The following is a 14,629-nucleotide window of genomic DNA, read 5'->3' on the forward strand; positions in this document are numbered from 1 at the left end:
TCACGTGTGTTATTCGTATTTTTCAAATTTAAACAAGTACAACATATTTTTGGACAACATTTAAACGTCTTTGGAAAATGTATCTATGATGCATTTAAAATAATATGATGTTGATATCCTTGTGGGAATTTCAGTAGTAAAAACATAATGTAATGGACAACAGCCCTTTACAAGTATAGCCTACAAACAAGTAAAAGTGAACAACATTCATTTAAAGTGCTTATTGCAATGCTTAATAATAGTTGACAAATGTTTATAATTCATTAGAAGTTGGTACATTATACAAAAATCTAAAATATTAAAATCATAAATATTACAAATATATTGCAGTAGGTCTAAGTGTTTAAAGTACTTTAAACACACTAAAAGCTTAATCATTTTGCTATGTTCTTACACAAGTTACACAAATGTACTTTAAGTAGTAGTTCAACATAAGTATATTTTCTTTAAATACACTAAAACTTCACACAAATGGTATGATTGTTTAGCATATTTCTTAAAAATTTAACTAAGCATATATTTATTACCAATATACTTATTGTGCAATTTTTAGAAATATATTAAAAGTATGCTTGTGTTTAGCATATTTCTTAAAAGTATAATTAAGCATATATTTATTACCAATGTACTTCTAGTGCATTTGTTAGAAATATATTAAAATTATGCTTGTGTTTAGCATATTTATTTAAAGTATAATTAAGCATATATTTATTACCAATGTACTTCTAGTATACTTTTTAGAAACATATTAAAATGCAATTCAATGTATTTTTAATGCACTTCAAATAAGCATGTTGGTAATACAAATGTATTATAAACATACTATTTGTATTTCAAGTATATTTTTAATACATTTAATACTACGTCTTTTTCACCTGGGAGGCACTGTTGCTGTGCGAATGAGCGGCCGGAGCGGGTCAAGGGCTTTCTGTTAGAGCGGTGTCGTGTTAGCGGCCCCTAAGTTAAGAACTAATGATCTTTACAATGGAAGTGAATCAGTCAAAACTAACTTTAGCTGAACAATAACTTTATTCTAGAGCTGCTGTAAAGCCAAAACAATCTCTGTTACTGTAATCTCCTATTATCACTGTAAAGCTGCTTTGAAACAGTCCATATTGTTAAAGGCGCTGTATAAATGAAGGTGACTTGACACAAACACTCTCAGGTACTTTTTATTATCACAGAATGACACAAAACAAAGTTTTTAAGATTTAAGATTTTATTAGTATCATTCGTAATCAAAACGGCCCCTGACTCTTAATACAGAATTAATTTTGCCATGTTTTCTCTAGATTTAAATGATATTTTCAGCAAGCAAGATACAGCTGTTGGGTTAAAGTATCAGATGTGTTTATTTCAAGTGTGCTGCATTTAGAAATCTCACAATAACAGCAACATTAATGACTGATAATTGCAACCTCTATCAAACACATGGATTTTCAAAACTTTTAACTGATTATATTTTAATTTCTTAACGTCTTCCAAACACCATGACAAAAAGTGCAAGCTGGAAAACATGCATATTTACGACAGTAAAATAATTTTGGTGAATATTCATCACTTCATCAAATTATAAACATAAACGTTTTTCAAGGCAAACTTTGATGACCAGAAAGTTTGAAGAAGTTTTAAGAGATTGAAATTTGAAGGTTTTCATTTTAAAGTAGTTTGAAGTTTAAAGCTTAAAGTTAAGGATTTGAAAGCAATAAAGTCTAACAGAAAATAGACAGATCGATAGGGTGCTAGGGTGTTTAACACACTGCAAACATGCTTTTAGCACACTGGTAACAGGTTTCTTGGATGATTGCGAACAGGTTTCTAGTATAAATTAACAAAGCTATCTTTTGACATGTTTGTAACATGATTTGACATATTGCTAGCATGTTTCTACATGAATTATCACATTGTTAACATGATATAGCATGTTGCTAGCATGTTTCAAACTTGATTTAACACATTGCTACTATGTTTTAGCATGTTTCTAGGATCAATTATCATGTTGGTAACATGTTTTAACATTGCTAGCATGATATAACATGTTGCTAGCATGTTTCTAATGTGATTTAACGTTGTTAGTCTGTTTTTATCACAAATTATCACGTTGCTAGCCTGTTTTTTATCACAAATTATCACGTTGCTAGTGTGTTGGTAGAATGAATTAGCAAATTGCACAATGTTTTAACTTGTTACTAGCATGTTTCTATTATGAATTAACACAATGCAATTTTTTTAGCATGCTTCTAACATTGATTTGCACATTTGTTAGCATATTTTAACATATGGGTTTGGCCTACAAAAATACATATTGCTGGAAAAAGTCCAATAAAACCTGGTAATTTTGGGTAAGTGTTTGTAGGGCCCTCATGGTTTGTTGTATCCGCTGTTCTCCTGTGTGTTTCTCTGAGGACGTCCCATCAGGCTCTCCATGGCGGTCGGAGGCCTGCAGGTGGCGCTGCTGTTCTTCTGTGAGGCTTCGCTCAAGCTGGAGGCGTCCAGAGACGGAGAAATCTGAGATCCATGACTGTTATCCGTCACGCTGAGAGACTCCAAACCCCAGGATTCTCCTTCTGTCTTCTGCGAGGTGTTCTCTCCATCCTTATCATCCGCTTTGGCTTTCTTCTGCAGAGGAATAATGAGAGAGGTTCAGTTAAAATATACAACCATCTCACATTAATGAACAAACTCATGCATTAGTGTGAGAAGCCATGGCAGATTTCATGAAAATAATCCCGTCTTCAGACCAACATTATTGGTTACAACAAGGTCCTTTTAGTTCATGTTTGCTAATAATTTCTGAATATTGAGAGCAACTTATTCACAGTCTTATTCAGGTTAACCCGGCGTTAGTTATCACAGGGTTAAATGATGTCTCAAATGGAAAAAAACTGTGTTCACAAACCTTATTCTTCCTTTTCTTATGTTTCCTCTTCTTCTTCTTCTTCTCATCATCACTGTCGGAAGATGACGAGGAGCTACTTGATGATGAAGATGAATCCTTTATGAAGCAAGAAAAGAGCAGTGAGTGTTTTTCACATTCATCTGTGCAGTAAATCTACAGAACTGAATCTGACCTTCACTTGTTTCCTCTTCTTCTTCTTCTTCTTCTTCTTCTTTTTCTTCTTCTTCTTGTCATCCTCACTGTCAGATGACGATGAAGAGCTACTCGATGATGAAGATGAATCCTTAAACAGTAAAAGAAAAGGCTTGTATTTTACTTCGATGAAACGGTAAAAAGTATTTGAGGAAAACCCCGAAAATTAAATAAATAATACTTTTACTATCTATGAAGCCCCGCACATGACATGCGGGAAAAATATGAACAGTATCTCATATTCAGTATATCAATCCCTCGTTTTACTAAATCATGGCCACGATATAATAATTAATTTCCTTTTTTATGTAAATCAAAAAGAGGGAAGGAATTATTATATTGTGCGCATGATTTACTTAAAATGGGGAAAAAATTATTAAATCATGGCCAAGATTTACTAAAACAAGTGAACGAATTTGATGCATTTACTAATGTTAACTTTCTTTTCACATGCATGTGTGAAATTACAGTAAACTATATATTTTAAATGAATCTGACCTTCACTTTCTTCTTTTTCTTCTTCTTCTTCTTCTTCTTCTTCTTCTGCTTCTTCTTCTTCATGTCATCATCGCTATCGGATGACGAAGAGGAGCTGGAATCCTGCTGGGAAAAACAGCATGCCAACATGGTTTATTAAAGCAATAATACCCTCAGAGTCACCAGAATTTAATAACTACAACTCTATTCTTGTCGAACCAATTCACACTGAATTTCCTGTTCCACTCAAATACATCAGATAAAAACCCATGTAAAAACAAACAGCATTTTATGTCAACTTCACAAAAATAATAAACCAATAATCAACCACAAAATCAACGGTAATACCTATTCAGTGATATATCATTAGTTTAACTGTAGGATGTTTTCAGTTCAGAATAAAGCAGAATTTAACAGATCATCGACTATTTTACATCAGTCAGCCTTTACTGTCTCTATTTGTTAATTTTGCGTATGTAACTTATGAACCAGCCCATCAATAAATCATGATTTAGTAGCTTAGATGTAGTTAGCAGTTAGGATGACGCTTAAATCTTACTTTATCCTCCTTTTTCTTGCGTTTTTTCTTCTTCTTCTTAATAACTACAACTCTATTCTTGTCGAACCAATTCACACTGAATTTCCTGTTCCACTCAAATACATCAGATAAAAACCCATGTAAAAACAAACAGCATTTTATGTCAACTTCACAAAAATAATAAACCAATAATCAACCACAAAATCAACGGTAATACCTATTCAGTGATATATCATTAGTTTAACTGTAGGATGTTTTCAGTTCAGAATAAAGCAGAATTTAACAGATCATCGACTATTTTACATCAGTCAGCCTTTACTGTCTCTATTTGTTAATTTTGCGTATGTAACTTATGAACCAGCCCATCAATAAATCATGATTTAGTAGCTTAGATGTAGTTAGCAGTTAGGATGACGCTTAAATCTTACTTTATCCTCCTTTTTCTTGCGTTTTTTCTTCTTCTTCTTCTTCTTCTTCTTCTTCTTCTTCTTCTTCTTCTCATGGTCACTGTCCAAACTACATTCCTTCTGAGAGACAGAGATGTCAGATGTAATGAGTTTAGAGCATAAAAATGATGATTAGCAAAGTTCTGATTAATTAAAGGCAGGGTAGGCAGGTTTTTTCTATTGGTCTTTATATACCAATACATAATTAAAATGTAAGTACTCTGAAAAGGAGAGTATAAAAATCGAGTGTCTGTAGTCCTCGCAGTGCTGCAATAAACACAGCTACTTATTTCCATTCATTTCGTGTAAGATTCATAACATATACGGTGTTTTGCATGTAAGAGCTTCCACGATGAAAGCATTGCTGGCTCTGACGAGGACTACACTATATTGACTCTCGTCTGACTTCTTGCTTTATCCAAAGACTTTTTGGTCATAGCCTTTTCGAATACTGTCTTCCTTTTTTTGCCTTGTTTGCCTTCGCTGACTGTATATGCAGGTACTGGGGATTTTGACAGTCGATATGCATGTGCCACTGGCGATGGCAGTTCAACATTTTTACCCTTTGGCATAATTTCATTGTGGCCTTTTTTCTATTTTTGTATGAGAGCTGCTTTCTGTATTGTTTTGTTTTCACATCAATATGCTGTGAACAGATCTGTTATATGACGTTATACGTAGGTTTACTGTACTGCCTATGGAATGCTATGGACATTTTAGAACTGCCAATAACAACCAAAGGTAATCGGTATGTACTGGTAGTTGAGGATTATTTCACGAAGTTTATTAATCTATATGCTTTGACTAATCAATCTGCACAAACTGTCGCACATTGCCTGTTTGCGGACTACATTTTAATACATGGCATTCCCGAAACTTTACATTCAGATCAGGGCCGACAGTTCGAATCAGAGGTGGTCCTGACCCTATGTAAATTGCTCAACATAAAGAAAACGCGCACCACTCCCTACCACCCGGCCTCGGACGGCATGGTGGAGCGTTTTAACAGGACGTTAATTGATCAAATTGCTAAGATACTCTTGTCATGTGGGGGCGAATGGGACGATTATATCAAACAGGTTGCATTTGCGTACAACTCCTCAAATCATTCTAGTACCAAGTTCTCGCCATACTTCCTGGTCCATGGACGGGAACCAAGGATGCCCACTGACTGTTTACTGGCCACCCGTACACTTGACTGTGATGTTGCAAAGTCTCATGCTGACTTCGTATCCACTTTGCTGGCAAAGCTACAAGACGCTTTCAGGAGTGCTAGAATGTACAGTGAAGTGGTGCATGATCGGCAGAAGCTGTACCATGATTCAGACCTCAGACACCAGCCCTATACAGTCGGCGCCATGGTGTGGCTCCATAACCCTGTGGAGAGCCGCATGAAGCTGGCACCTCACTGGAAAGGACCTTTTCAGATTGTGCAGGTCTTAGAGTCTGGTGGAGAGCCTGGTCTGATGTACCGGATCGTTAGCCCTATAGACTCAGATGAACGAGGACAGGTTGTGCATTACAATAGGTTGAGACCTTATACATTGCCTGGTCCCACACTATCTTCTACTGAGAGACTGTCGTTAGTTCCTGATTCTTTGTCTGATTCCCCTTCTAAGGGGCCTGAAATATTGGGGGGAGTGAAGTGCAGGTCACCTCAAAAGGATTTTGTACTGTACTGAGGTTCATTGTTGTATTGTACCTGTTCATTGTTGTGAAAAAAATTTGAACAAAGTAAAAACTGTATAAGTGATAATTGTAATTTCATAGTGTGCAAACTGTGTACATGGGTTTGAGTATTATACATGTTGATGTGTATTATTCCTGTTTCTGTTTTCTGTTCTATCCCTTGTTGTTTGGTAGATAAACGGGGACGTTTATTTTAGGGGGATGGGACGTATGTAACAGATTAAAGTCTGAATAGAAGTTAAGGCTATAGGAATGTTGAGTTTATGTGTGTGTAACACATTCTGTCCTTTGGGACTTGCCGTAGGCAAGAGAGAGATGGGCATGCGCATAAGATGACCAGCGTTTTGACGCGGGAAAGAATAAAGAAGTGTGTACCGTTCATGGAACTTCTGTGTCTCGTTTTCATTATTTTATTATCCCAAAAGTGTTTAGGCGAACCCAATACAAAAGCTCGGTTACACCTGTTATACTCGTCAACATGGCGGTAACGAACTTTACCACGGTAAACTGCGCTAATGTTTTATTTTACAGACTTTGTTGTCGAGTTAAAATACACCAACGAGCAACGCTTAACGTTAGTTTACATCAACAATAAATTAACTAATGTGAAATTCTGTTTATGTAGATAATGTTGGCCTACTGATGAGAAAATAACATTGCATGTTAGCTAAGTTTTAGGCTATTTGGCTAGCTGCCACCTTTCTAGTTTTAGCACTAGTTTGCAAACTATAACATATTAAATATTAAACTATAACATATTATATATTAAACATATATTATATATTATAACATATTTTAATGGAATTTAATATTTACTTCCATTTTTGTATGTGTTTAAAGGCAACTGCAACAAGATTCCGGAGATAAGTTAACGTTAGGCCATTTGTGATATATTTTGACATAAGTTTGCTGAAATGATTAGCAATATGTGATAAGTGCTTTGGAGCCACTGGTGCAGACTAGGTAGCATACAATATCTTATAAAATCTCTATAAAATTGGCTAACTTTATATCAAATAAGTGACCTTTGCATCATGTCTAACTTTATATTTATTACACAGCAAATGAACCAATCAGAAGATGGACCATTTTCTATGTTCAGTCTCACCAGATTAAATGTATCCAAGGTAAGCACTGCAGTAAAACTCTCACTAATTCATTCATACCAAATCTAGTATTCTAAACAACTTAAGTTTATATTTTTGCATTATTTTTATATTTTATTAGGCAGAAGACTCTACCATTGCAGTCCCACCTGAACAGGAAGGTCCTAATGCAGCGCACAGGTGGGTTAACTACTGTAGGAAGGAGAACGATCATCACTCAGTGATTTCTTGCATGTGTCTTACTGTGTATTTGTCTCAAACAGGGACCCCTTCACTGCAGATGAGCTGAAATGGGCTAAATCATCGATGTCAGTCTTTCTCTCTATGGATCTCAGCATTTTTGGACAGAATTTAGGATTTGTAAGTATTAAAATTTAATCTGGAATAATTTAATTTAGTTCAGTTGAAATGTTTGCATATGCTATTGACAAAAGCTGTTTACAAATATATATTCTTAAGTTATTGTAAAAATAATAATAAAAATGTAAAAAATGAAGGTTAAAAATATTTTGACACTAATATTTTCTCTCTCTCTCTCTCTCTCTCTCTCTCTCTCTCTCTCTCGCATATAGTGTTGGAACCGGGATCTCCTCTGAAGGATTGAGCACATTTGTGTTTGTGGACATGCATACAGACCAGGGAACATTCTGATGTTGTCAGTCAAGTTCTGAACAGGAACCAATCATTGGAGAAGTTCATTTATTCGCAAAGGTGGACAAAAACATTGTGTTGACTTTTTAAAGATTATTTTGATGATGATTTTTACTCGTAGAAGTAGGCTGAGGGGTAGACAGTCAGACAATGGTAATAATAAGAAATGTTTCTTGAGCATCAAAGAGACTTCTTTCAAAAACATTAAGACACTTAAATACTTCTTTTGGCCACCAGTGTACATGAATCCAACACATTTTTGTAAATAAGTGAAATTATTTTGAAGGTGGGGTTATGTGTCATGTATCGTGAAAAGAACTCTGTTTTGTCCTGTGTTGGACATTTCCTTTTTGACTGCTTAAAAATGTATTTATATTTTGCAGTTTTATGAACGTAATGGTTGATATTTCATTTTAATACTTGTATAAGCTAAACAACCAATGACTCTACATTCATTTTGTCAAATGCTAACGTTTTGTTCATGGTTTTATGTATGATTTTAACAATGTGTGCAGTGAAGGACAGCACATAATGTGTTAATTTAACACGTTTACACATCTTTGTGCTAACCTTTCTGACATATTTACTTTGTTAAAATCATTAACACAATGAATGAGTTAAAATTAACACAAAAAACGTTGTCCCTAAACTCACCCATTAATGTGTAAAAATTTCACACATCATTTCCAGCATTGGCAGACTGTTTATTTTGTGATATATATGAAATGTTTTAAATAAAAAAATGGTATTTTGTAATAACTTTGTCTAATTGGTTTGTATGTTATTAGTATTTATGTAGGATAAAAATAAAATTAATTATATATCAAAATTATGAAATCTAATTTAGTACAAATAAAAAAATAATTACAGTAGTGTACTGATTAGCTTTGTTTTTACAGTAATGCACTGTATTACACAATTAAACGGTAATGTACTGTAAATCTTAATTACAGTAACTTACTGGCAACAGTGTTACTGTAAAAACCCTTGAAAAGTCTAACAGTGTGCTTTCTGTATTGTTTTGTTTTCACATCAATATGCTGTGAACAGATCTGTTATATGACGTTATACGTAGGTTTACTGTACTACCCTCCACAGTCACAGTGTGTATCAGTGCAGTGCCAGTCACTAAAAGTGACATTTTGACTGTGCTCTCTGCAGATGTTCATTCACTTCTTTAGTATAACCTGTTTTTGATTGATATACAGCAACAATTTCAAGTCATAAGTCTTAGACTCTTTATTATTTATTTGTGTATAAGAGCAGCTTTGTTTGTTACTAATTATTCAGAATATGCGAGTCCAACACGCATTATTTTTGTATGAAAGCTGTTTGTGATTTTGCTACAGCAAAATGTTTATTTAGTTTTTTGTCTGAAGGATTATATTGCTCATACTACAAGTATGCTGCTAGTACAGGCACACATTTATTTTCCTGTTGGTTCTTTGCAATGTTGGGTCATATGCTGGCAAATGTAACTTTACAGTTGACTTGCCAAATCACTTCCATTTGTTTTATTAATAAAAAGATATTGCATGTGATATTGATAGTGCACGCCATCAGCATTCTCACAGGTTCATATTTTGTTCATATATTTTGTTCATATACATATTTTGTTCATATCATGTTCATATACAGGTTCATATCTCACAGGTTCATATTTCATATTTTATGGTTTGCGTTCTCGAGCCACCAGGCACTGTTTTGTGCGAATGAGCGGCCGGATCGCATTAGGGGTTTTCTGTTAGAGCAGTGTCGTGTTAGCGGCCCCTAAGTTAATAACTAATAATCATTGCGACGGAAGTGAATCAATCAAAACTAACTTTATCTGGACAATAACTTTATTCTAGAGCTGCTGTAAAGCCAAAACAATCTCTGTTACTGTAATCTCCTATTATCACTGTAAAGCTGCTTTGAAACAGTTTAAATTGTTAAAAGCGCTATAAATGAAGGTGACTTGACTTATGACGTTTGTATTTTGTTCAATTTACTTCTTCATTTGCAAGCAATTCATTTGTATCATCATCATCATCATCATCATGACCAGTCTCATTCTTGTTAGGACAGGAATGCAGAAGAGGAAGAACACAGAGGAATTGTTATGCAGGGAAAGCATGCAAGAAAAGGTAAGTCATTTAAATTTGGTTTAAGTTTTTTACATGTCAGTCTAGTGATATATGATTATGCATCACCTGTTCAATGCACTCCACAGTGGGAGACTGAAGAAGCTGTAAGCAGTCGTCTGTCACACAGTTTTTGGGTCTATAATTGAAATATATAAAGTGACCACTTTGGTAATGAATTTATCAGATGTGTTCATTGTTTAGCTAAGATCCAGTAAAATATTTTTAAACAAGGGAGTATTTATTTTTTCTTCAAGCACATCAATTAATTTTTAGTCTCTACTTTTGACAGACACATTTAAATGTTGTATTTGTTATTTTCGCTCTGAGCTGTGTCTGCCATTGTTTAATTTGACCCCAAATAGATCTTTATTTTCCCAAATCTCCAGGATTTTTCCCAGCTGATGCTGTTCTTCAGGGATTCCGGGGCGGATGATGCTGGAAGAGGAGAGTGGTCTCCTCCACCATTTGGTGTCTTTCAGGCATCTACAAAAATCACAATGTGGTTTGCTGTTTGTAGAGAAAAGCATATAATTACCAGGTTTATTTCCACATTTGCACCTGGAGTTCAAAATATCAAAGAGTCGATCCGTTTCCTCTAAAAATCTGGCAGTGTGTAAAGCTTCCTCTGAAGTTTCTGATGATGGACCATGGTCTGAATACCTGTGTTGTGGATGAAGCTGAAACAGTAGTTTAACAACTGTGATACCTGTGTGTTATTTGTTCTGTTTTGTTATCGAGGTTGCATGATGTATAGACTGGTGGCCGGTTTCACCCTCATATTTGTGAAAGTATGCAGGTTAAAGTGCTTCTCAGTTCAGTTTGGAGCCATCCGGATGGCACTTCTACAGTCTTGATTAAAGAAGTCCTCAGGGTGTCGCTTCATGGCCTCCAATGAGGTAAGGATTTTATGAGAAAAAAATGACATTTCGCTTTTCGCAATTAACGCTTACACTTTATTTTCCAGTGTCCGTGTTAGTGTAATTCTACATTTAAATGTTCAGTAGTAACAATTAACTACATGTACTTACTATCCACTTTTTTCCTACACCCCATGATGCTTTGCACGATTATGATTATGGCTGTAACTTCTGTTAAACTGTAAACAATCAGTGAAAGGCTCGCTCTATGTACGCAATAATAAATAACTGTGTACAATAGTGACATTACACTACACTTCAACCAACAAACAATAAAAGGAAACTTAAAATTGTAAAAGCATTAAAATTATTTACAACAGACCATGAATTACCCCAAAAGCTTGATTATTTTGTGCAGCAATATTATGGACGTGTTAAATATCACTGTAATAATATATGCCTATTTATGTAACATATGTTGCCTTAATCAAAAAATGTTTAAGTTTAGCACTGAGTGATAGTATTTCAAAATGCTTTCTGTCATTTTGACAGATTACAAATATTGTATTTACTTGCTTTAAAAACATTATGGAGAGACTGGACGATTACACTTGAATTACTTATGAATGTTTAAATTTTACTTCTAATATTTGTTAAACGAGCTTAAATGTAGGCAATATTTATTGAAAAATTATATACAATATGATATACTGTAAAATATGATAAAACATTAAGGTATCATGCAAACCAGTGGTTGTGTGGGGTATTTTTTAAAAGTTTAGAGGATTTAAGTTAATCCGTAAACATTAATTCATGTATGAAGTAAAAAAATAAATAAGCTAGTATTATAGTAAAAACAAATTAACCCATTGTGCTTGGTTAAATAAACAACCCAATTAGTGGGTAAAATTAACCCAACATGTGTTCTGTCTTATATTTACCCAGCCCTTGGGTTGTTTTTAACCCAGTGCTTTTTAGAGTGTATAGATTGACTCGATTACGCCGGCTGGACTAAAAGCAGACTGCACAACCCGTCCAATTTAGAGCTAAATCGTGACTACAGATCGACCATGTCATGAAATGACACTATGTCTTGTAGATATTATTGACATTGCGAACATGATGACATCATCCATCTCATGCGCTGCCTGGCCAAAAACTACAATGAATCAGTTTTGTCTCTAAGTGGGCTACAAATAGTAAATCATGACTACGCACAGAACATGTCAACGAAATTAAACCAAACAGCTTGTAATCACTGTTGACTTTGCTTACATGCTTACAAGTTATTTTGGAAAAAACGACAAGTAACCAAATTCAAGTTTATTTTGGATAGACGTGGGTTCCTCATAGCCGGACTATATCGGGTCTATAGTTAAAGGAGAAGTTCACTTTCAAAAAAACTTTTGCTGATAATTTACTCACCCCCATGTCATCCAAGATGTCCATGTCTTTCTTTCTTCAGTCGCAAAGAAATTAAGGTTTTTGATGAAAACATTCCAGGATTTCCCCCCATGAAATGGATTCTATTGGGACCCAAACGGTAGAAGGTCCAAATGACAGTTTAAGTGCAGCTTCAAAGGGCTTTAAACGATACCAGACGATGAATAAGGGTCTTATCTAGCGAAACGATCGGTCATTTCCAAAATAAATAAAAAAGTTTAAGTTTTATAAGCACAAACGCTCGCCTTGCTCTGTTCTGTGATGCGCGTTCGTGACGTCACGTAATACGCAATTACGTTGAAAAGGTCACGCTTGACGTGTTTACAAATGTGCAGAAGGAGGACCATATACACATTTTCAAATGTATTTGTGTCAGTTTATCGTTTAAAATGCCCATTTCGTGTGCGTATCCTGGGTGTTTTAATATTAAAAAGCCAAAAAGAACATTTTCTTCAGGACAGAAATTTTTCAAGCGTGACCTTTTCAACGTAATTGCGTATTACGTGACGTCACGAACGCGCATCACAGAACAGAGCAAGGCGAACATTTGTGCTTATAAAACTTAAACTTTTTTATTTATTTTGGAAATGACCGATCATTTCGCTAGATAAGACCCTTATTCATCATCTGGTATCGTTTAAAGCCCTTTGAAGCTGCACTTAAACTGTCATTTGGACCTTCTACCGTTTGGGTCCCAATAGAATCCATTACATGGGGGGAAATCCTGGAATGTTTTCATCAAAAACCTTAATTTCTTTGCGACTGAAGAAAGAAAGACATGGACATCTTGGATGACATGGGGGTGAGTAAATTATCAGCAAAAGTTTTTTTTGAAAGTGAACTTCTCCTTTAACCCAGACGGTGAAATGACGGCTATTGTGTGCTGGATGTTCTCTGCTTTTCTTCCTGATGTCTGTGGTCTCTTTACCAATCTCTGTCTGCGGTTCTGCTTCTGCCGAACGGGCCTGAGCTTCTCTCTCTGTGTGTCGATGCCAAGCCCGGGACCTTCGACTCCTGACGTACCTCACAAGTTTATCGACCCAGAGTTATTTCCAGTTCTGCGTCCACAAAGAGTGTTGTGTATACGACAGACTGCTTTTGTTCTCTTCAAGCAATAAAGTTTGTTTCTAAACCTGCTGTTTCTCCTGACAGTTTCCACTGACTTAAAGATCTTTTACGATTGATTTATCAGGAACTCTGCGTTCTGCAGAAAAATAAATGAAAGAAAAAACTGAACAAATGAAGACAAGGATGAGCTAGTAAAAAGAATTAATGAACAAGCCAAAGAGAACAAAAGAATATACAAAACAGAAATAATGAGGAAAAATGTATGAAGAAATAAAAAACCAGTGGAAGAAAGAATACATTAACAAACTAAAGAGAAAAGAGAGAAAAACACAATCGAATCAAACAAACAATATAAAAACAAAGTAAAAGATAAAAACAAACTGAAAAAAACGCGAGTGCTTTTACGCAATTTTACATAACTAGTGCAAAATGCCTGTGCAAAAGTTTTTAAGTATGTTTTTAGTAATTGTTGGTTTGGTGTGTTTGAGTGCACATTGTTACAATTACACAGCAAAAGTTCAGTGACATTTTTATTTGTGCATGGTAGAAAGCACACAGTGAACTCGAGAAAACGCTATGCTTGAGCAAACAGTTTGTGCATAGGCAACTACAAATGATGCCTGTGAAAGAGACTGTGAACGCATAAGGATATGTTTAGTTGGTGAATAGCATTTACAGTAGCGATAGCGTTAAGCGCACCAGAATGAAATATAATATTCAGAAGTAAACAGCATAGCTGACTTATAGATTCAGTTTACATCCACAAATGAAAGTCATTTTGAGAAAACGGATTTGACCAATTTGACTTTTCTCTCATACTCCAAGTCCGAAATCTCCACTTCAGTAGCACCTATATACACCAAACTCTCCAGTCTTGTACCTAGTTATATTATGAAGACATGTACAGAGGGATTTGTAAATATATTATTCCTAGCCTGATTTATATAACATTTTATTCCAAAAAACATGGCGAAAATCATTTTTTTAAGGCTATTGACAGTATTTTCTGATTTACAGGATAACAAAAGTAGATATCCATAAATCCCTCTGTAATTTTTTTCCCATCTAATATGTGAACACAATGAAAAAATCATTTTTAACCTGGCTTTATCCAATACTCAGATTTTGTTTTTTAAA

General features: G+C 34.8%; 1 protein-coding gene across 1 annotated transcript in view; it reads right to left on the bottom strand.

The window, feature by feature from the left end:
* Positions 1-2,819: 2,819 nt before the first annotated feature.
* LOC311091393 (uncharacterized protein) overlaps positions 2,820-14,629 on the bottom strand; it is a 354,781-nt gene continuing 342,971 nt past the window's right edge. The window contains exons 7-9 of the mRNA XM_084127346.1: positions 3,590-3,691; positions 3,072-3,182; positions 2,820-2,995 (exon numbers count right to left, since the gene is read on the bottom strand). Coding sequence (XP_083983472.1) covers positions 2,828-2,995; positions 3,072-3,182; positions 3,590-3,691 — 381 coding nt within the window. The 3' untranslated portion in view covers positions 2,820-2,827. The remainder of the gene's footprint in view (positions 2,996-3,071; positions 3,183-3,589; positions 3,692-14,629) is intronic.

Source organism: Abramis brama (genome assembly GCF_963993115.1).
Source record: "Abramis brama genome assembly, chromosome: 10".
NCBI classification, from domain to species: domain Eukaryota; kingdom Metazoa; phylum Chordata; class Actinopteri; order Cypriniformes; family Leuciscidae; genus Abramis; species Abramis brama.